The sequence below is a fragment of the Rattus norvegicus genome, chromosome 17, assembly GCF_021556685.1.
Source record: "Rattus norvegicus strain SHRSP/BbbUtx chromosome 17, alternate assembly SHRSP_T2T, whole genome shotgun sequence".
In the NCBI taxonomy this organism is placed as follows: Eukaryota; Metazoa; Chordata; class Mammalia; order Rodentia; family Muridae; genus Rattus; species Rattus norvegicus.
Genome location: NC_141550.1, coordinates 74,785,001 through 74,804,801, shown reverse-complemented (window position 1 = coordinate 74,804,801; position 19,801 = coordinate 74,785,001). Strand labels below are relative to the sequence as shown.

The 19,801-nt window shown below is 42.1% G+C and overlaps 1 protein-coding gene across 6 annotated transcripts in view; it reads left to right on the top strand.

Moving 5' to 3' along the window:
• Positions 1-19,801, top strand: part of Sfmbt2 (Scm-like with four mbt domains 2) — a 191,790-nt gene that overhangs the window by 132,096 nt on the left and 39,893 nt on the right. For all 6 annotated transcript variants that reach the window (XM_087590777.1, XM_087590776.1, XM_087590779.1 and 3 more), the window contains 2 exon segments: positions 10,952-11,034; positions 16,811-16,934. In XM_087590777.1, coding sequence (XP_087446903.1) covers positions 10,952-11,034; positions 16,811-16,934 — 207 coding nt within the window.

The following is a 19,801-nucleotide window of genomic DNA, read 5'->3' as shown; positions in this document are numbered from 1 at the left end:
CAGGAGGATCATGAGTTCAAACTTAGGCTTCTGTGATTCATGTGATGCCCCTTTGTATGTGCATATAAGTGTATATATGTATCTGTATATTAATCTGTGTATATGAATATACATACACACATATACATACATGCAAGCACACACTCAAAAGAATGTTAAATACTTAAGAGTCAGAGTCAGGATAATCACAAGTTCAAATTCATGCTTCACTTCATGCTGAATTCGAGATAGGCTGGGATTCATGTGATGCCCCCATGTATGTTCATGTGATTATATGTCTTTGTGTATGTCCATTTGTGTATATGAATATACAAATACACACACAAACACACACACACACACACACACACACACACACAGAGACAGGAACACACAGGAATGGTAAACATTTGGGAGAAAGAATCACGACGATCAGTTTCACTCCATGATGAGTTAGAGATATCCTGGGATTCATGTGATCCCCCTATGTATGTGCATGTGTGTATATGTCTGTGTGTGTGTCCATGTGTGCACATGGATATACATATACATACACACATATACACACACGTAAGCAAATACACACACTAATGGCAAACATTTGGGGGATAGGTTCAAAACTGTGAGGATTTCAAATTCATGCTTTAGTTCATGATGAGTGAGAGATAGCCTGAGATTCATGTGATGCACCTGTCTATGTGCATGTGTGTACATGTTTGTGTGTATGTTATGTGTGTGTGTGAATATACATATACATACACACATACACACAGATGCAAGCACACACACACACAAATGGCAAAAACTTGTGAGAGAGTCAGGGGAATCAGAAGTTCAAACTCATGCCTCACTTCATCATAAGTTAGAAATCAGCCTGTAGTTCATGTGGTGACCGTATGTATGTGCATGTGTGTATGTTTTGTGTGTATGTACATGTGTGTATATGGAGAAACATATACATACACACATACACACACACGCAAGCACACATACACACAAATGGCAATCGCTTTGGAGACAGAGTCAGGGGAATCAGGAGTTCAAAGTCATGCTTCACTTCATGATGAGTTTGAAATCAGCCTGGGGTTCATTTGATGTCCCTATATATGTGCATGTGTGTATGTGTTATGCGTATGTACATGTGTGTTTATGAAGATACATATACATACACGCACACACACACAAGCACACACACATAAGTGGCAAACACTTGGGAGACAGAGTCAGGAGGATCATGAGTTCAAACTTATGTTTCTGTAATTCATGTTATGCCCCTTTGAATGTGTGTGTGTGTGTGTGTGTGTGTGTCCATACTTGTATATGACTACACACACACACACATACACACACACACATGCATGGAGGCACACACTCACTAGAATGTTACGTACTTGGGAGTCAGAGTCAGGATAATCACAAGTTCAAACTCATGCTTCACTTCATGCTGAAATCGAGATAGCCTGGGATTCATGTGATGCCCCCACCTATGTGCATGTATTTATATGTCATTGTGTATGTCCATTTGTGCATATGAATATACAAATACATAAGCACAAACACAAACAGACCCACACAAACACACACACACAAGCGCACGCGCGCGCGCGCGCGCGCGCACACACACACACACACACACAGATACAGACATAGAAACACACAAGAATGCTAACCATTTGGACCACAAGGATCAGGATTTGAAACTCAAGTTTCACTCCCTGATGAGTTAGAGATACCCTGGAATTCATGTGATTCCCCCTATGTATGTGCATGTGTGTATGTGTCTGTGTGTGTGTCAATGTGTGTATATGAATATACATATACATACACACATAAACACACACGCAAGCAAACACACACACTAACGGCAACCATTTGGGGTACAGAGTCAAGAGGGTGAGGAGTTCAAACTCCTGCTTTAGTTCATAAAAAGTAAGAGGTAGCCTGGGATTCATGTGATGCCCCTGTCTATGTGCATGTGTGTATATGTCTGTGTGTATGTCCTTGTGTGTATGTGAATATACATATACATACACACATACACACAGACCCAAGCGCACACACACACACACACACACATGACGGGCAAACACTTCGGAGACAGAGTGAAGAGGTTCAGGAGTTCTAACTCATGCTTCACTTCCTGATGAGTTCGACATAGCCTGGGATTCAAGTGATGCCACTATGTATGTGCATGTGCGTATATGTCTGTGTGTATGTCTGTGTTTGTATATGAATATACATGTACATACACACATACGCAAACACGAAAGCACACACACACAGGAAGGTCAGACATTTGGGGGACAGAGTCAGGAGCATCTGGAGTTCAAACTCATGCTTCACTTCCTGATGAGTTTCAAATCAGCCTGGGATTCCTGTAATGCCCCTTTTTATGTGCTTGTATATATGCATGTCTGTATGTACAGGTGTGTATATGATAAACATATACATACACACATACACAAACACACGCAAGCTCTTTCACGTGAGTGGTAAACATTTGGAAGACAGAGTCAGGGTATCACAGTTCAAACTTATGCTTCACTTCATCCTGAATTAGACATGGCCTGGGATTCATGTGATGCCCCTATGTGTGTATATGTGTTTATGTCTAAAGATATATATGAACATACAAATACACACACCCATACAGACACAGACACAGACACACACACACACACACACACACACTCACTCACAGGAATGGCAAATATTTGGGGGAGAGAGTCAGGACGATCAGGAGTTCAAACTCATACTTCACTTCATGCTAAATTAGAGATAATCTGGGATTCAAGTGATGCCTTTATTTATGTGCATGTGTTATATATCTGTGTGTATACATACACATACACATACACACACATACACATACACACACATAAGAATGGCAAACATTGGGAGATATAGTCAGGAGGATCACTAGTTCTAACTCATGTTTTACTTCATAATGTATTTGAATTCAATCTGGGATTCAAGTGATGCCCCTATGTATGTGCATGTGTGTATATGTAAGTGTGTATGTATATGTGTTTATATGAATATACATATACATACTCACGCACACATACACGCAAGCACACACACACGAATGGCAACACTTGGGAGACAGAGTCAGGAGGATCATGAGTTCGATTTCATGCTTCTGGGAATAATGGGATGCTCCTTTGTATGTGCATGTGTGTATATTTGTGTTTGTATTTCCTTGTACATATATAAATATATTCATATACATACATACATAAATACACAACATACACACATGCTCAAGCACACAGACACATGAATGACAAGCACTTGGCAGATAGAGTCAGGATATCCAGAAGTAGTTCAAACTCATGCTTCACTTCATGCTGAATTAGAGATAGCCTGGGATTCAAGTGATGCCCCTATGTATGTGCATGTGTGTATATGTTGTGTGTATGTACATGTGTGTATATGAATACACACACACACACACACACACACACACACACACACATACAGGCAAGCACAAACCCACGAATGGCAAAAACTTGGGAGACAGAGTCAGGAGGATCATGAGTTCAAAGTCATGCTTCTGGGATTCATGTGCTGCCCCTTTGTACATACATATATGTGTATATATGTGTGTATATATCTATGTGTGTATATGAATATATATGTATACACACACACATACACACACATGCAAGCACATACTCACAAGAATGTTAAATACTTCACAGACAGAGTCAGAATAATCAGAAGTTCAAACTCATGCTTCACTTCCTGCTGAATTCAAGATAGCCTGGGATTCATGTGATGCCCCTGTCTATGTGCATGTGTGTACAGGTCTGTGTGTATGTTATGTGTGTATGTGAATATACATATACATACACACATACACACAGGCCCAAGCAGACACACACATGAATGGCCATCAGTTGGGAATCAGAGACAGGAAGATCACAGTTTAAACTCATGCTTCACTTCATCCTGAGTTAGAGATATCTCGGGGTTCATGTGATGCTCCTATGTATGTGCATGTGTATATATATGTTTGTGTATGTCCATGTGTGTATACATATATACATACATACACACACATACACACACAAACAAGCACATGCACACATGAATGGCAAACACTTGGGACGCAGAGTCAGGGGAAGCAGTAGTTCAAACTTATGCCTCTGGCATTCATACGATGCTCTATGTATGTGCATGTGTGTATATGTGAGTGTATGTCCATGTGTGTATATGAATATACATATACATACATAGATACAAACACAGCAAACACACACACACACACACACACACACGAATGGGAAACACTTCAAAGTCAGAGTCAAGAGGGTCAGGAGTTCTAACTCATGTTTCACTTCATGATGATTTAGAGATAACCTGGGATTCATTTGATGCCCCTATGTATATGCATGTGTGTGTGTATGTCTGTGTGTATGCCCGTGTGTATATGGCAATATACATATATACACACAAATACATGAACACTGAAGTACATATACATGAATGGCAAATATTTGGGTGACAGAGTCAGGAGCTTCTGGAGTTCAACCTCATGCTTCACTTCCTGTTGAGTTTCAAATCAGCCTGGGATTCCTGTGATGCACCTATATATGTGCTTGTGTGTATGTATGTCTGTATGTACATGTGTGTATATGAATAAACATATACATACACACATACACACACACAAGCACACATACACACGGATGGCAAACACTTGGGAGACAGAGTCAGGGATTCAGGAGTTCAAACTCATGCTTCACTCCATTAGTTTGAAATCAGCCTGGGATCCATGTGATGCCCCTGTGTACACACATGTTTGTATATGTTGTGTGCATATACATATGTGTGTTTATTAATATACATATGCATACACACATACACACAAGCACACAATACACTAATGGCAAACATTTGGGGGACAGATTCAAGAAGAGGAGGAGTTCAAACTCATGCTTTACTTCATGATGAGTGATAGATAGCCTGGGATTCATGTGATGCCCCGTCTATGTGCATATGTGTGTATGTCTGTGTATATGTCCATGTGTGTATATGAATATACATATACATACACACATACACATACACACAAGCACACACACATACGAATGGCCATCACTTTGGAGTCAGAGTCAAGAGGATCACAGTTCAATCTCGTGCTTCACTTCATGATGAGTTAGATATATCCTGGGATTCATGTGATACCCCTACGTATATGCATGTGTGTATATCTGTTTGTGTATGTCCGTGTGTGTGTGTGTGTGTGTGTGGGGGGGGGAGAGAGAGAGAGAGAGAGAGAGAGAGAGAGAGAGAGAGAGAGAGAGAGACATACAAACACACACATGCAAGCACACACACACACACATGAATGACAAACACTTGGGAGACAGAGTCTCGGGATGAGGAGTTCAAACTAATGCTTCACTTTATGGTGAGTCATAAATCAGTTTGGAATTCAGGTGATGCACCAATGTATGTTCATGTGTGTATATGAATATACATATACATTCTCAGATACACATGCAAGCACACACACATGAATGGTAAACACTTGGGAGTCAGAGTCAGGAGGTTCAGGATTTCATAATCATGCTTCTGGAATTCATATGATGCTCCTATGTATATACATATCTGTATATGTGTGTGTGTATGTACACATGTATATGAATACACACACACATATGTAAGCATAAGCACACACCCACATGAATCCCAAATTCATGGAGAAATAATGAGGAGGATCCCAAATTACTTGGGAGAAATAATGAGGAGGATCAGGACTTCAGCCTCATGCTTCAGTTCATGATGAGTTAGAGATAATCTGGGATTCATGTGATGCCCCTATGTATGTGCATGAGAGTATGTCTTTCTGTATGTCAATGTGTGTACATGAATATACATATACAAACACATATACACACACATGCAAGCACACACACACACACACACACACTTGCCAGCTTTCACACACAAATGGTAATCATTGATCCATTTTGATGTTGTGTGTCTTGGCTTATAGTTTTAGAGACTGTGCAGTTCCGGGCCAGTCAGCAGCCTCACTCACCAGGTGAAAATGCTTGCCTTGGAAGCCTGACAACCTTGGTCCATCCCCAGAACTTAGCACACAGCCAGGTTATTGAGTGATGCTTTTTTTTTTTTTTTTTTTTTTTTTTGCACCGGAAAGTTTCCTTTTACCTTTCAGATTGCTGTGTCTTTTAATTTAAAATTTATCCCTCATCTGGCTCTGGAGACAGGAGGAATACCTATGTGATTAATAGATATGGAAATACAACCATATTTCTCGTCTTCTGTTTCATTCTGAAAAGTCACTTTTTAATTGAACAGGATTGAGAGGGTAAAAACTGACTTGCCTTTGATATTGAAAATATTTTGTTCGGTAAAAGCTAAGAATTCTTTTTCTTACTTAATAATTCTTTAAGATTTTTTTAAAGTTTTTTTTTTCTGTCAACACTTGATATTTATATGACTTTAGACTCCATTTTTGGAGATATCTGTGTCCCCTAACATCATTCAGACTAGAATGTTGGGCTTGATTTTACACAGAGAAGTATTTTACTTGGTGTATTAAATACTTCCCAGCCTAATTCGTATTCTGTAAGGTGCACTGTCGTGGCTAGTGCTCAGGAATAATGGACCCTCTGGGTCCCCTCCCGGTTACTAAGGTTCCCTTGGTTTTCTGCATGACTCCCTGAGTGTGAATGAAAAGGAAGAACTCTTATGGGGATGGGTGAATGCCTGCTCTTTTAAATGACCTCTGAGCGTCCTGAGACATGTACTCAAATATGAGTTCTTCTCACTGCTTCTGTTTGTTTTCAGTGGACTCCAAAGCAGAATATCCATTGTGTGTATTTTCCTGTCAATTGTGACCGTACTGTTGGAGTTCTGTCCTCACGGCTTCTTCCTCCCCCGCATGCCATTCTTCGGTGATGTCGAACACACACCTGAATTGTTGGGCTCAATGTTTCTTTTCTATGTGGGACCTACTTCTTCTCTCTCCTGAAAAGCTGTGTCTCTTTCCTAGTTCTGTGATGGTGATATCTTTCTTTTTTCTTTCCCCTCCCCTTCCCCCACTTCCTCTCCCCGCCCCTCTGGTCCCCGCCCCTCTGGTCCCCGCCCCTCTGGTCCCCTCCCCTCCCTTCTCTTCCCCTCCATTTTTGTCCTTCCCCTCTTTCATTCTTTCTTTTATTCTTTCGGTTTTTTTTTTTAAACTCAGGTTCCACAGACGAAAGGGTCCTCATGCTTCCTAAAGCAAGCACTTTACTGACTGAGTCATCTTCCTAGCCCAGCTGACTTTTTAAATATTCGTCTCCTCTGCTTTCTGTCTGTGAAACTTGAGCCCCATAAAGGAGTTAGTTAGGTCAGTTTGCTTCACTTCTCTAATCCCAGGACTAGATCCAACCCTCACACCCAGCATGCAGAGGGCCAGCCTACTACTCTCTTTGTGGGTGAAGGAAGGAATGTCTAGGATAGAGACCAGGCACATCCTGACAATCTAACAAGGACTGACACTCGAACAAGCCGACTTCAACCATAGTGTTTTAAAGGTCTAGTTTCCCAACAGACTTCGGGATGTGGGTGTCTTTTACTTTTCCTCTTGGCAAGCATGGTATTCTTTTGCTGTTTTCTTATTAGGACCCCACAGTTCGTATAGCTAGGCTACACGTAAGAGGGGAATTTACCGCCGTGCTGTTGGTTTTATAAGAGAGTGAAGTCCTACCTTAAACTTTGCTGGTAACCGCATTCTAAGCCACAGAAGAGGGGCACAGCACCGTTGAGGTAGCCTTGGGGCAGCACCGACTCACCTCTTTATACAGAAATGTGGCCTCACTCGGAGACTTTGTACTTGGATAGACTCTGGACTGGTGAGGCCAAGGGTGATTGCGTGTCAGGGGGATATCAGTCATGGTGTTCGGCACGCACTGTACAGGATCTTGGACGATTGACACATAACCTGCTTTTGCATTATACCAGAACAAAGATGATAATTTTTTTTATTACTAAAGTCCTTTTACAGTTATTAGGGAAAACTCAGAAAGTACAAAGAGGTTGAAGACATTTGTTCGAAACAATTACTTTTCTTCTATTTTTCTCTCCTTTAATATTTTGCATAACTCTAGCAGTATGTCTGAATTTAGTCCTTTTAGCTGAAGGCCATAGCAGCTCTTTTCATAAGCCTCCCACCACCACCACCATGCAGTACCATGCCAGTGTCATATCCTAGGGGCTTAAAGCGACCTTGGGTAAATCTCCTATCACTTTCTGTGGATGGAGAATCACTTCTGCCATCTCAAGTTTCATAAAGTTGCCGTACATTTCCTAACAGAGAACTCATTTTCTCCCTCGCAGGGGTCCTCGGAGTGAAACCTGTCAAAGGGCAATAGTTCTTTATAATGTTAAGTTTTTCCGAGGTGATGTCCATTTGCACAACCATACCTAATGACTGTTTGATGTCGGTTCATTTGTATCACAAGAAAAATGGGTCAGTGACCCCTTCCCTCCTGCATGCATACCCTTTGGAATGACTTCGTTCAAAGTAAATAGTAATAAAGGCTTAAATACCTTTAACAGCTGTCATTCACATAGTCTCCCTAGGCGGCTTCTTAGGAATTGTAATAGCTGGAGGGGTTTTATTTCCTCTTTATTTTTTCTCCTCCTTTTTACTGTTTTCTTCCCTCCCCCCTGGTTTAAAACATGTTTTCCTGGCTGTGCTTAAACCTCAATTCTTCTTGTTCTGTCTCTGTTGATGAATGGGTGTAATTGACCCCTGTTGGCTCTATTATACAATCCGTGGCAATTTGTTTTTTATGTAGTAGTTATTTTCTGAGCTGCCTCAAAACTGCCTTACAGAAAGAGCTCATTATCAGTCCAAAGGAAAAGCATTTTAAATGACAGAGTGAATAACAGTCCCAAAGAGAAGGGGGAGGAAAAGTCTAAGCCATTCCAATTTTCAAGTAAATGAGTGAGTTTTAGGGTCAAGGTAATTAATTACTGCTTAGGTGAAGCCCAGCAAGACATAATTATATCTAGAAATTATTAGATTAAAAATGGCTTCCCCATGAACACTGTTGCACTCTGGGTGTATAGAAGGATTATATCCAGGCCCACGGTGCAACTCAGTGTGACACTTTGCAGCCCATTAGAAGTTGGTTTTAGAAAACCTGGCAAAACAGCTATGCACAAGCAGGGTTGACTTCCAAATAAGAATGTCTTATCTGAACATACATGAGCCACACAGAACATACAGTTCGCACAGTTCTGTGAGTAATAGAAAATACTTCGTACTGGAGGGATGGCTCAGTTGGTAAAGTAGTTGTCTCTCAAACCCAAGGACAGGAGTTGAGTCTCCAGGACCCATGTATCAGGTGTGGTATGTGTCTGCAAGCCCAGTGCTTTGGAGGCAAAAATTAGCAAGTCCCCGAGTGCCCTTCGGTCAGCCAGTATAGGCTGCTTGGTGAGTTTCAGGGTACCGGGCACTCCCGGAAGCTAGACACCAGCCAAACAGTAGATTGCACCAAGAAGCAGTAGTAAAGCTTGTTCTCTGCCTGCCGCACACACACATTTCTTCCCAAGTACAGACTCAAACAGGAGTGAAGCCATGTTGCCATTCGTCCATTTCCTTTGGATCTCCCAGGTCTTTCTACTGCATACTCTCTGATGTTCGCATCTGTGTGAGTGTGTGTGTGGGCGATGGATGACTGGTGGCCAGAAGAGGGCCTCAGGTCCTCCAGCGCTGGAGTTAATGGTGATTGTGGAGGTGTTTGGAACTGACTTCGGTCCTCTGGAAGAGTGCTCTTGTCCCTGAGCCCCGTCTCCAGCCCCTCGCATAAATGTCTTTATTCATAAACGTAATTGAGGAAGTAGCGGGATTCCAGGGAGGGGATTCCAGACAGAAGCCAAGGCTGACGTTAAAAGCTACCTCAGCTTCAGATTATTGAGGTCAGAGGACTTTGTGTGTTCATAGACAAGGTAAAGATGCACAGGGAAGAAAGGGCAGTAGAGGGGAGTGACTTTTACCACAGAACAGAGGGCAGTTTGAGAGTAGAGGCTTGTGTGGCAAAGTCCCTCTAAGTGAAGGAAGCAGGCCCGTAGGTGGCTGGCTTTGGTACCTCCCTGCTGAGGGTGCAGAACAGAGAATTGGGAGACATGGGTCTCCTCTTGTGTAAGGTGTTGGGAAGCTGGGTAGATAGAAGTTTCTAGGAGGGGCTTGAGAAACAAGCGTGCTGAATTCAGGTGAATTGTTCAGATCTGACCCATGTGGCATACGGGATGGACATATAAAACGTATATTCGCCCTGACAAACATGAGAGCGGGCACCTCGGGACCCAAAGTGAGAAAGGCCAAGCTGGGAAGGAAAACCCCGCCGCATACAGATGTCATCTGTGCTGTTACACTGATGCACAGGCTTAAAGGGAAAAGGGAGTGGGGTGTCTACTTGTTTTGCCTTGATTGAGAAGGATGAACAGGCAAAAGCTACAGCCTGACTCTCAGGAAGATAATATTGCTGGTAACTTCATTTAGTGCTTTCTCTTTGTCAGTTCATGTTCATGTAAAAGAAGAGATTTTTGAAACATGTACACGAACACACACACACACACACACACACACACACACACACACACACACACGGCACAAAGAATGCGTTCCTGTCAAATTCCCTACTGTTCTTCTCAGTAGCCAGTCTCCCCATTGTCAAGGGCTTCCCAACTTCCTTCTGTGGTTTCACGTCCTAGGTAGTCACAATGGTTAGCGCACCTCCCGTGCCCGTATTTAACACGTTTCACTTTCTTAAGCGTTTCCACTTGATGGTCAAAGAGGTTCTCCTGCTCACAAAGACTTCGTTCGCTCTCTGGTTCTAACCGCACGTTTTTTCTTGCAGACCCCACCCCCTCACCCCACCAGGGTGATCATTGGCCTGGAATAAAACTCCGCTAAGCCCATGCTATCTCTGTTCTTCCTTCACAGGTTACTCAGGCCAGGATTTTAACTGGGTGGATTATCACAAGCAGCGCGAGGCCGAAGGAGCCCCTCCTTACTGCTTCAAAAATGTAAGACCCTCTCATTTGTTCCCGGTTGACGCGATCCTCTGTAAGTTTTGCCACTTTTCTCCTATTTGGGGACGGAGTGTGGAGTACCGCCTGGCACAGGAAGACCGTGAAACCACCGCTGGTTTTGAGCAAGCCTCCTTTAATGTTGCTTGTGTTAGCAATAATGCCAGGCTGCTCTGAGAAACCCACTAACAAATGCACATTAGCTTGACCACAGTCGTTTACTTTGGGAACAGTCAAGGGGAAGAGATGCTCTGCTCCTGACGTTTACTAAAATGTGTTATCCTGGGTTGGGTTGGGGAGTGCAGCTTAGTTGATAGAATGTTTGCCTAGAGTCTGTGAAGCCCTGGTATCAATTCCAGCCCTGCATAAACCAGGTGTGGTAGTGTATGCCTGTAATCCCCTCACTCTGTAGGGAAAGGCAAAAAGACTAGCCGTTCAAAGTCATTCTCTGATTCACAGTGAATTCAAAGCTAGCCCAGGCTACAGGATACCTTGCTTTCAGTAGACAGACAGACAAACTTTAGGACGTGCTTCGTTCCAGGAGATGCCAGCCAGACAGCTCCTTTAAACATTGTGGCCTTCACAGCAGTATTTGAGTGAAGTGAACGAGTAATGGATAAATGAACTCATTGGGTAGCAGGAGGTAGTAAGGTAAAGTTTGGTAAAGTAGTCGCTAAATCGTTCCCTTAAGTTTCATGAACCCTGGAGACTGGAGGGAGGGATATGAAATATTACCTCTTGTTTTAAAAATGAAGCATGGGTCTGCTAACTGTGTTTAACAGACCTGTAGTTCGGAAAATAAATCCCCTATGCTAAAGAGGAGATGGCACTCTCTGTTAACTGAGACCCGCAGCTCCCACCCTATGTGGCATCGCTGACGGAAAGACGAGCTTCTGATCGGTGACCAGAGCTACTGCTGAATGACTGTCGTCTCACAGAGTTAGCAGAATTCAAAGAGCAAGGGTAGAAAGCCTTGGTCTCAGAGAAGCACACCTGAGCAGAAGTCAAAATGGGGGGATAAGAAAGGAAGTAGCTTGAATTCTGGGATTGTGCACTCCTAGGTATAGTGGAGGTGGGGATCAGGACTCTCTTCACTGTGTGTGAATGCTTGGTTAATGACATTGACGCTGTATAGAATGATTTCTACTCAGAAGCATGGGACTGTTGGCGATGTGTTTCAAACTGTGTGATGGGGACAGGTACGGCTTTGGGCTATGCTCCGGGTTCCCTTGAGGTTTCTCAAATCCGGTGACACATGACTTTTTATTATGTTGATGTCACTGTCTCAGAATCTACTGGTGTGTCTTTCATGAAGGACCGAGTCAGGACCTCCACTGATCATGTGAGTTCAAACTCACAAGAGAGACATTCCTTCCCTGGCTCTGTATCTTTAGTGCTAGGGCTATCGTATGCTGCACCCATGGCTTTTTTTTCAAGGGTGCTGGGGATCTGAACTCTGATTCTTACATTTGTACGGCAGACACTTGACCTACCGACCCGTCTCCCCAGCCCCCAGAAATTCGCCTTGTGTCCAGGAGTGTGTACATGGCATTTCATTCTGGAGCAATTAACCACAGACCAGGTTGGCTTTGGATCAGCCAGGATTCAGTCACCGAGATTAAATCTGGCTTAATGAATTCGCTGGTGTATTCATTAGGAGTGCTTTTGTTTCTGGCTCCCCGTTTATTTAATAGACAGGAGAGTCGTCTGCCTGCTGGCACACGCATCGCATACGGGGGCTCTGCTGAATTTGTTAGCTTGCTACAAGTGCTCTTTAATGGAATGCTTATTACGAATTCATTTTTTAATCACGCATCTCATGTGTACCAGAGGAGAGCCGTGTGGCAGACATTTCCCTGGGGATCCTTTAACAATCAGAGTTGGTTATAGAATGGATTGACATAGGCAAATGCGCAGTAAAAGAAACCCAGAGGTAACAGTTTTGTTATTGATCCTTTATAAATCACCCTCAAGCAGCGAGAGGAAATGAAAAGGGGTTATATGGTGGTAGCCTTTCCTTATTAAGTGAGATGAAATGCTTTTTAACTTCGAGGTTCTCCACACAGCCATTCAGCTGTGCTTCCAGAAAGAGGCTTCATACATAATTGTGTGAATGAGATAGGATGACTTGCAAGAAAAAAATGTGTTTTTGCTTTTGTTTTTTGGTTTAAAAAAAAAAACACCCTCTGAAGACTGCCTGCTTCCTATTTCCAGAGAAACATGAACGGAAGGAGCGAACTGACTTTTTAAAATGGGCAGGACATAATTTTTGTTCTGATTACAAAAGGATGCAATTGCCTTTTCAACTTCTTTTATAAAAAGACACTTAAATCTAAATTACTCTGATTTCTATCCCCCCAAGAGTCACATAATGATATAGTCTTTTATTGGTCTTAGGAATCCGTTTAGATGAGTTTATGTATTTCAAAGTAGACATGCCCGTTTTTATAGTACTCCAGCATATTTGATTGCAATTTATAGTAACTGCTGCTTGGGGAAAGTCACATTTATTGGAGAGTAATATTTGGTGAGAAGCTTGTTCATCAAACAGAGAAAACTCATACAGAATTGATTCTCTTGAAGGAGCTATTTAACACCAGATTCAGGACCCAAACCACCCACATGCGTGTAGTGGAGCAAACTCACATGTGGAGGGGAGCAAGCAGTTAGAGGGAAGGACCGTGGACAGCGTTCAGGTTTCCATACTCATACTATGATGACTGCCCAAGCTGACAAAATATGGGGCAACTAAAAGAGTTGTGTGAAACTCTTAAGTCTTTCTGCCCTCATACGTCAGAATCTAGAGACCAGGCAAATATTGCAAACACAGATACGGGAAAGTAAGATAAAATTTCAGACAGCGGAGAACCATGCAAGGTCCAGAATCCTGTTCATTAAATGCCACCTTCAGGGTTAGTGGACTCTCGAATCATCTATGTTTCAGAAGTCTCCTGTTAGCCTGGGTGAGGAAAGAAGAAAAGAATGGGCATTTAAACCGCTTCTGAAGAGACAGTTTGTCGATTGAATTCAAGTAAGAAGATGGCTTGCTAGAAAGGAAAACAAAAACAAAAACAAAAATCCCATTGCCCTGTAATGATACAGCACAATCCACAGTTTCCCTGTCCTAGATTTAGAACATACATGTTTCAATCAAGAGTGTCCCGAGACATGCACAAGCTGGAAAGCCCATATTCCTTGAGAGGAAGAAAAAGGAGACCAAACCCAGCATGATCCATCCATGTGACCAAATCTGAACCCCTCAAATCACTACAGTAAGATGAGGCCCTAATCCCATGTGACTGGTGGTCTTATTCGAAGAGGAAGTCAGGACCCACCCGACATACGCAGAGGATGACAGTGAGAGGAAACAGGATTCAGACAGCCATCTGTAAGTCACACAGGGAGACCTCAGCAGGATCCAGCTGGATGCAAGTTCCGCCTTGCAGCCTCAGCCTCGGCGACTTTGAGAAAACTAACATTGGTTATTGAAGCCACCTAGTCTATGGCATTTTGTTAGGGTAAACTGAACAATTTCCTTTACTTGCGATCCCACAAAAATGTGTCACTGCAGGGTCGAGGCGGCTTCCTTTTCAATAACTTAAGTTTTGAGAATGGTTCAATGTCTGTCAACTGGCAAATGGATTGATAAATTGTGGTTTGTATACATTAACTATTCAGCCATGAAATAGGGCAGTCTGTGCATGAGTCTTGCAGGAATGATCCACAAGTGCATTTTTCTAAGCGTAGTGGTTTCATTTCTCTCACTGTGATAAAAGGCTAGGCTAAATGCAACTTAGGTGGAAGTTTCTAACTTACAGTCTTCAGATAAAATCAGGGAAGTCAGGCTGGAGAGAATGCTCAGTGGTTAAGAGCCCCGACTGCTCTTCCAGAGGTCCTGAGTTCAAATCCCAGCAACCACATGGTGGCTCACAACCATCTGTAATGGGATCTGATGCCCTCTACTGGTGTGTCTGAAGACAGTGACAGTGTCTTTAAAAAAAAAAGCAAGGCAGTCAAGGCAGGTCCTCAAAGCTGGTCTCTTTAGAGGTACAGTCCAGAACAAAGAAAGACCAAGCTCCTCCTGCTGTTTACTTGTTACAGTACATGACCCAACCCAGGAAATGTTGACATTCACGTTCAGGATAGGACTCTCCTCTCTTAACCAGAGATCAAGACAATTCCCTAAAACATGCTCATACAATAATTTCTCATGAAGACTCTGCCCTGATCATTTTAGGTTGTGGGAAGTTGCCTTTTTTTAATGCACAGCGAGAGTTGTGTGTGTGTGTGTGTGTGTGTGTGTGTGTGTGTGTGTGTGTGTGTGTGTGTTTTCTCCCCTAAAGATTTATTTATTCATTTTGTGTATGTGAGTACACAGTAGCTTTCTTCAGACACACCAGAAGAGGGCATCAGATCCCATTACAGATGGCTATGAGCCAACACGTGGGTTCCGGGTTTTGAACTCAGGACCTCTGGAAGAACAGCTAGTACTCTTAACCGCCGAGATGCCTCTCTAGCCTGCAAGTTGACTTTTAAAACTAACCTTCAACTAAGTGAAAGAAGACAGACTCATAAATTCTATCGGAATTCATCAGTTCTATCTATGTGATGATACAAGTAGATAGAATATAGAAACGAAAGCTCCATTGGTGGCCAGTAGGAACTGAGAGTCAAGGACTGGGTATGCAAGGCTAGCTCAAGGGTGCTTGGAGGAGGGGGGAAGGGCCTGTTCTGCATCATAACAAGTTGTGGGTGCATGTGTTGTGTGCACTGGGTCAGCGGCTTTATAGAAGGCCACCAGGGCCTCCTAAACAGTGGATTTTACTAAGTATATTTCTTGGTGTATGTGCACACATGGGTGTATATGTTTAGGGTATGTGGATTTGCGTGTACACGTTTCAAGTATTTGCACGTGTGAATGTGTGCACAGGCCTGAGGGCAACCTCTGATGTCATTTGTCAGATGTGGTCTGCTTCTTTTAAAACGCAAAGGCTCTGCTGACCTGACACACCCCATGTAGGCTAGGCTGACTGACTAGCAAGCCCCAAGGATAGGCCTGTCTCCTTCAGCAGGGCTGGGGTCTGCAGTAAGGGCCGATACAACCTGCAATTTAAAAAATGGATTCAGGGGATTGAACTCAGATCCTCTAGATTACATGGCAAATAGTTCACTGACTGAAGCATCTCTCTGGAGCTCCCACTCCTACTGTATAAAAAAATGTTAATTAGAAAAGTAAAGGGGAAAGTATTAAGAAAATAACGGCAATTTCGGATAAATGGAAACGAAGGGATGTATCACCAACAGACCCATGCTATAAGCTAAAGGGCATTCTTTAAATGTCCTTTAAAAGAAAGTGATACCAGATGGATATTCCATCTGCCTCGTTTAACACCCTAGGTATGATTTTAGCAGGGAATACAGACGAGTAAAGAAATGGTGCTTGTGAGAAATCCCACAGAACTGAGGTTCCTATGGTATTAGAGAACGAATGTCCCTACCCTCATATGCTTAGCAAAAGTCTCAGGTACCCACTGTGTGTTAAGCATGGCTATGATTCTTGACCTAAGCAATCTTGACCATGAGCACTTTGCTCATGAGCCGTGAGGAAAACAAGCCCGTGAGCAAGTCTGTCTATCTCAGAAATAAGATGCAGTTGGATCCACTGTCCCTGCCAGCCAGCTCTGCGTCCACTCTCCCTGCTGGCTGCTCTGTGGTCACCTACTAGCCTCTGCTGGGAACTGCTGGCTCAGATCCACCTCTCTTTCTCTTTCAGACATTTGCTCGGGGCTTTGCAAAGAACATGAAGCTTGAAGCTGTGAACCCCAAGAATCCAGGAGAGGTGTGCGTGGCCACTGTGATCAGCGTGAGAGGGAGTTTGTTATGGCTCCGTTTAGAAGGTATATACAAGCTGGCTATTCAGAAGAACTTGGGGGTCCTCTCCAGAGGGTGGGGTAAAGGAGAATTCAGCACACTCTCCTAAATGCCCCCCTTGTTACCCTTCTATTTAAAGAGATCTTAAATTATTCAGTGTTCTTAAATAAGTGAAACTAATCAAATACAAATTCATTCCAAGGCGCTCATCTTAACTAATAATTTCACGAAATGAGATGCTGGCGAGATAATTATGTTTGGAACACACTGGTCCTTTTACATCTATGATTATAAAAGCTAATGTTACAATTAAATTAATATGAGTCACTAAAAATGGTATTTGAGGTCTTGGTCATTATGAGAACAAAATGATATATTTGCATTTTAATGTGGGCATACCCTTCACTTTGGTTTCTTCTGTAGATGTTTTATTTTTCCTCAAAATACCAACGGGAGAATGGCTTCTCTTTCCAAATACATTTAAGCTTCTTTCTTTTCCTTCGATGATGTTGAGACAGTTCTTTACAGTTTATTTTAGAATATACAGAAAACTCAGAGTAATGTATCTTGTGACTAAAGCATTTTAGATTTAGGTAGAACATTGTGTTTTCATGTGTTGCATTTTGATTTAGAAATAATTAAAATAGATTGTCTCTAAGGCTTCCCCCCCATCTTTTCATAACACAATGATAGAATTCAGACATTTGATGCGTATGCAAAACAGTAAGACTTGATGAGGCTACAAAAACGTCTGACTCTCCTGGCGCACAGTTCACATCTTATGGCATGTGCCGATCACTATTTATCTTATTTACATTTCTATCACTGTGATAAAACACCATGACCAAGGCAACTTATAAAAGAAAGCGTTAAATTCAGCATATGATTTCAGAAGGTTAGAATCCATGAGAGTGGAGCTAAGGCAGCAGCAGGAATAGCAGACTTCACGTCTTGACCCACAACCATGAGGGAATTCTGGGAATAGCAACAATCTTTTGAAACCTCAAAGGCTGCTCCCAGTGACACACCTCCTCCAACAAAGCCATGCCTCCCAATCCTTTCCAAACAGTTCCACCATTATAAAAAGAGTGTGTAGAAGGAGATAGACTCAGCACTAACATCACATGATCCTTATTTCTTGTGAAAGCAAGTCTGAACATTACGTGTCATGTTCTCAAATTATATAGTCCCATAAGCACGGTCAGGTAGATTGGAAGATGTGAGACATGGCCATCTTACATGTCACTGTGTCATTAATTTTCAGATAATAATGTAAATATTGCTATAGGTCAGGTGTCAGAATCCATCTGAAGTTAAGTGATTCTGAGAATGGTTTTGCCTTATGGGTTCCTAGCGAGTGGCTTCTACTTGGAAGCAATCAGAGCAAAGTTATAGGCAAAATGGTGGCACTTTTGCTCTTACAAAGCAGACACCTTTGGTTTTGTTGCTACTTGGAGACTCCAATCAGTTGCTATTGCTTTTGGAATTGTGAGGTCCCTCCAGCGACTTTTCCTACCTCACTTCTTTCTGTCTATGTGTGCTGAGCGACATTAATGAGACTGCTGTTCCCTTTGCATTTGCTGCAGAACAGAAATGGTGACTTTAGACGCCTAGGCTTCCTCTTTCTTGTTCAGCACATTATGGTTGAGATTCCCGCGCAGCCATTATTTATTTAGCAGTTTCTCCTTTCAGTGTGCTTTGCAGCTGTTAATTACCTAACACAAACAGCAGTAAGAGTGTCCTGATTTTTACAGCCGGAGAAACCAGCTAAGCCATTAAGATCTACCCGGGGTTCATTTCGTTGCTCTTGACATTTTCCGTTGCTTAATTCACTCGATGTTGCAGCTTTCTGCTTCTTGAAAGAGAGTAATGAGCAACATTTAATGCATATTTAACATTTTTGACCATACTCTTTTTTTTTTCTGATTTCCTTAAGATACAAATTTTGGGTTTTCTAGGGGGAAAAAAATCCACCTAAAACATCAAACAAACAAAACAAAAAACAAAAAACCCTGCCTCTTGTCCAGTCTTATTTTTAACATTTACATTATTTTGTGTAATAATGAAAAACTAAGAAACAAAAAATAGGAAAAGTATAAATCTTCCAGAACTAATTTATAGTTTTAAAAAAGTGCTTTTAAACTATTGGTTGAATATTTCCCAATGACCGTTGAGTATTATATAGAGTTAATGGTTAAAATCGTACCCCCTTTTTCATTATTTAAAAGATATTTGCTGTGGAGGTGGGAGGCCCTGAATTTGGATCCTATGTGCCCATGTAAAAAAACCATTGCAAGGTATGCTGTCATAGCAGTTCTGGGATGGGTGGATCCCACGGGCTCATTGGCTAGCAAGTTCACATGCATTGCTGAACCCCAAGTTTAGCGGGGAGATGCTGTCTCAAAAAGTAAGGTAGTTGGTGATTAAGTAAGACACCCAGTATTGTCCTCTGGCCTTTATGTGTGCTTATGTATGTGTATGTGCACATGTAGGCGTGTGTACACACATGCACATGGCATATAGTAAACTCCAGACCATCTTCTTGATTTTGCTTGAATTTTACTTATTTACTTATTTGCTTTATTTTTGTTTTGTTTGGACTTTGGGCTTAGAGGTTCTTTAAAAGTTGTCACCTTCTAAAGGGACAACTCAGCAACACCAGTTTCTCTTCACTTTATAGTTTTATCTACAGATAGCCTCTCTGTCCTCAGTCCTGGGGACTAAGTGGTAGAGCTTCATTATGGTCACTTTGTGGCTATTTAATTACTTTATAGGATAATGATTATTCTGATTACAGGCCATTTATCTGACACTTTAAATTTACGAAAGACTTTATAACAATCTTATTAGTTATTTTAATGCATTAAATCAGTTTGAAGTCTTCTCAGTGCAT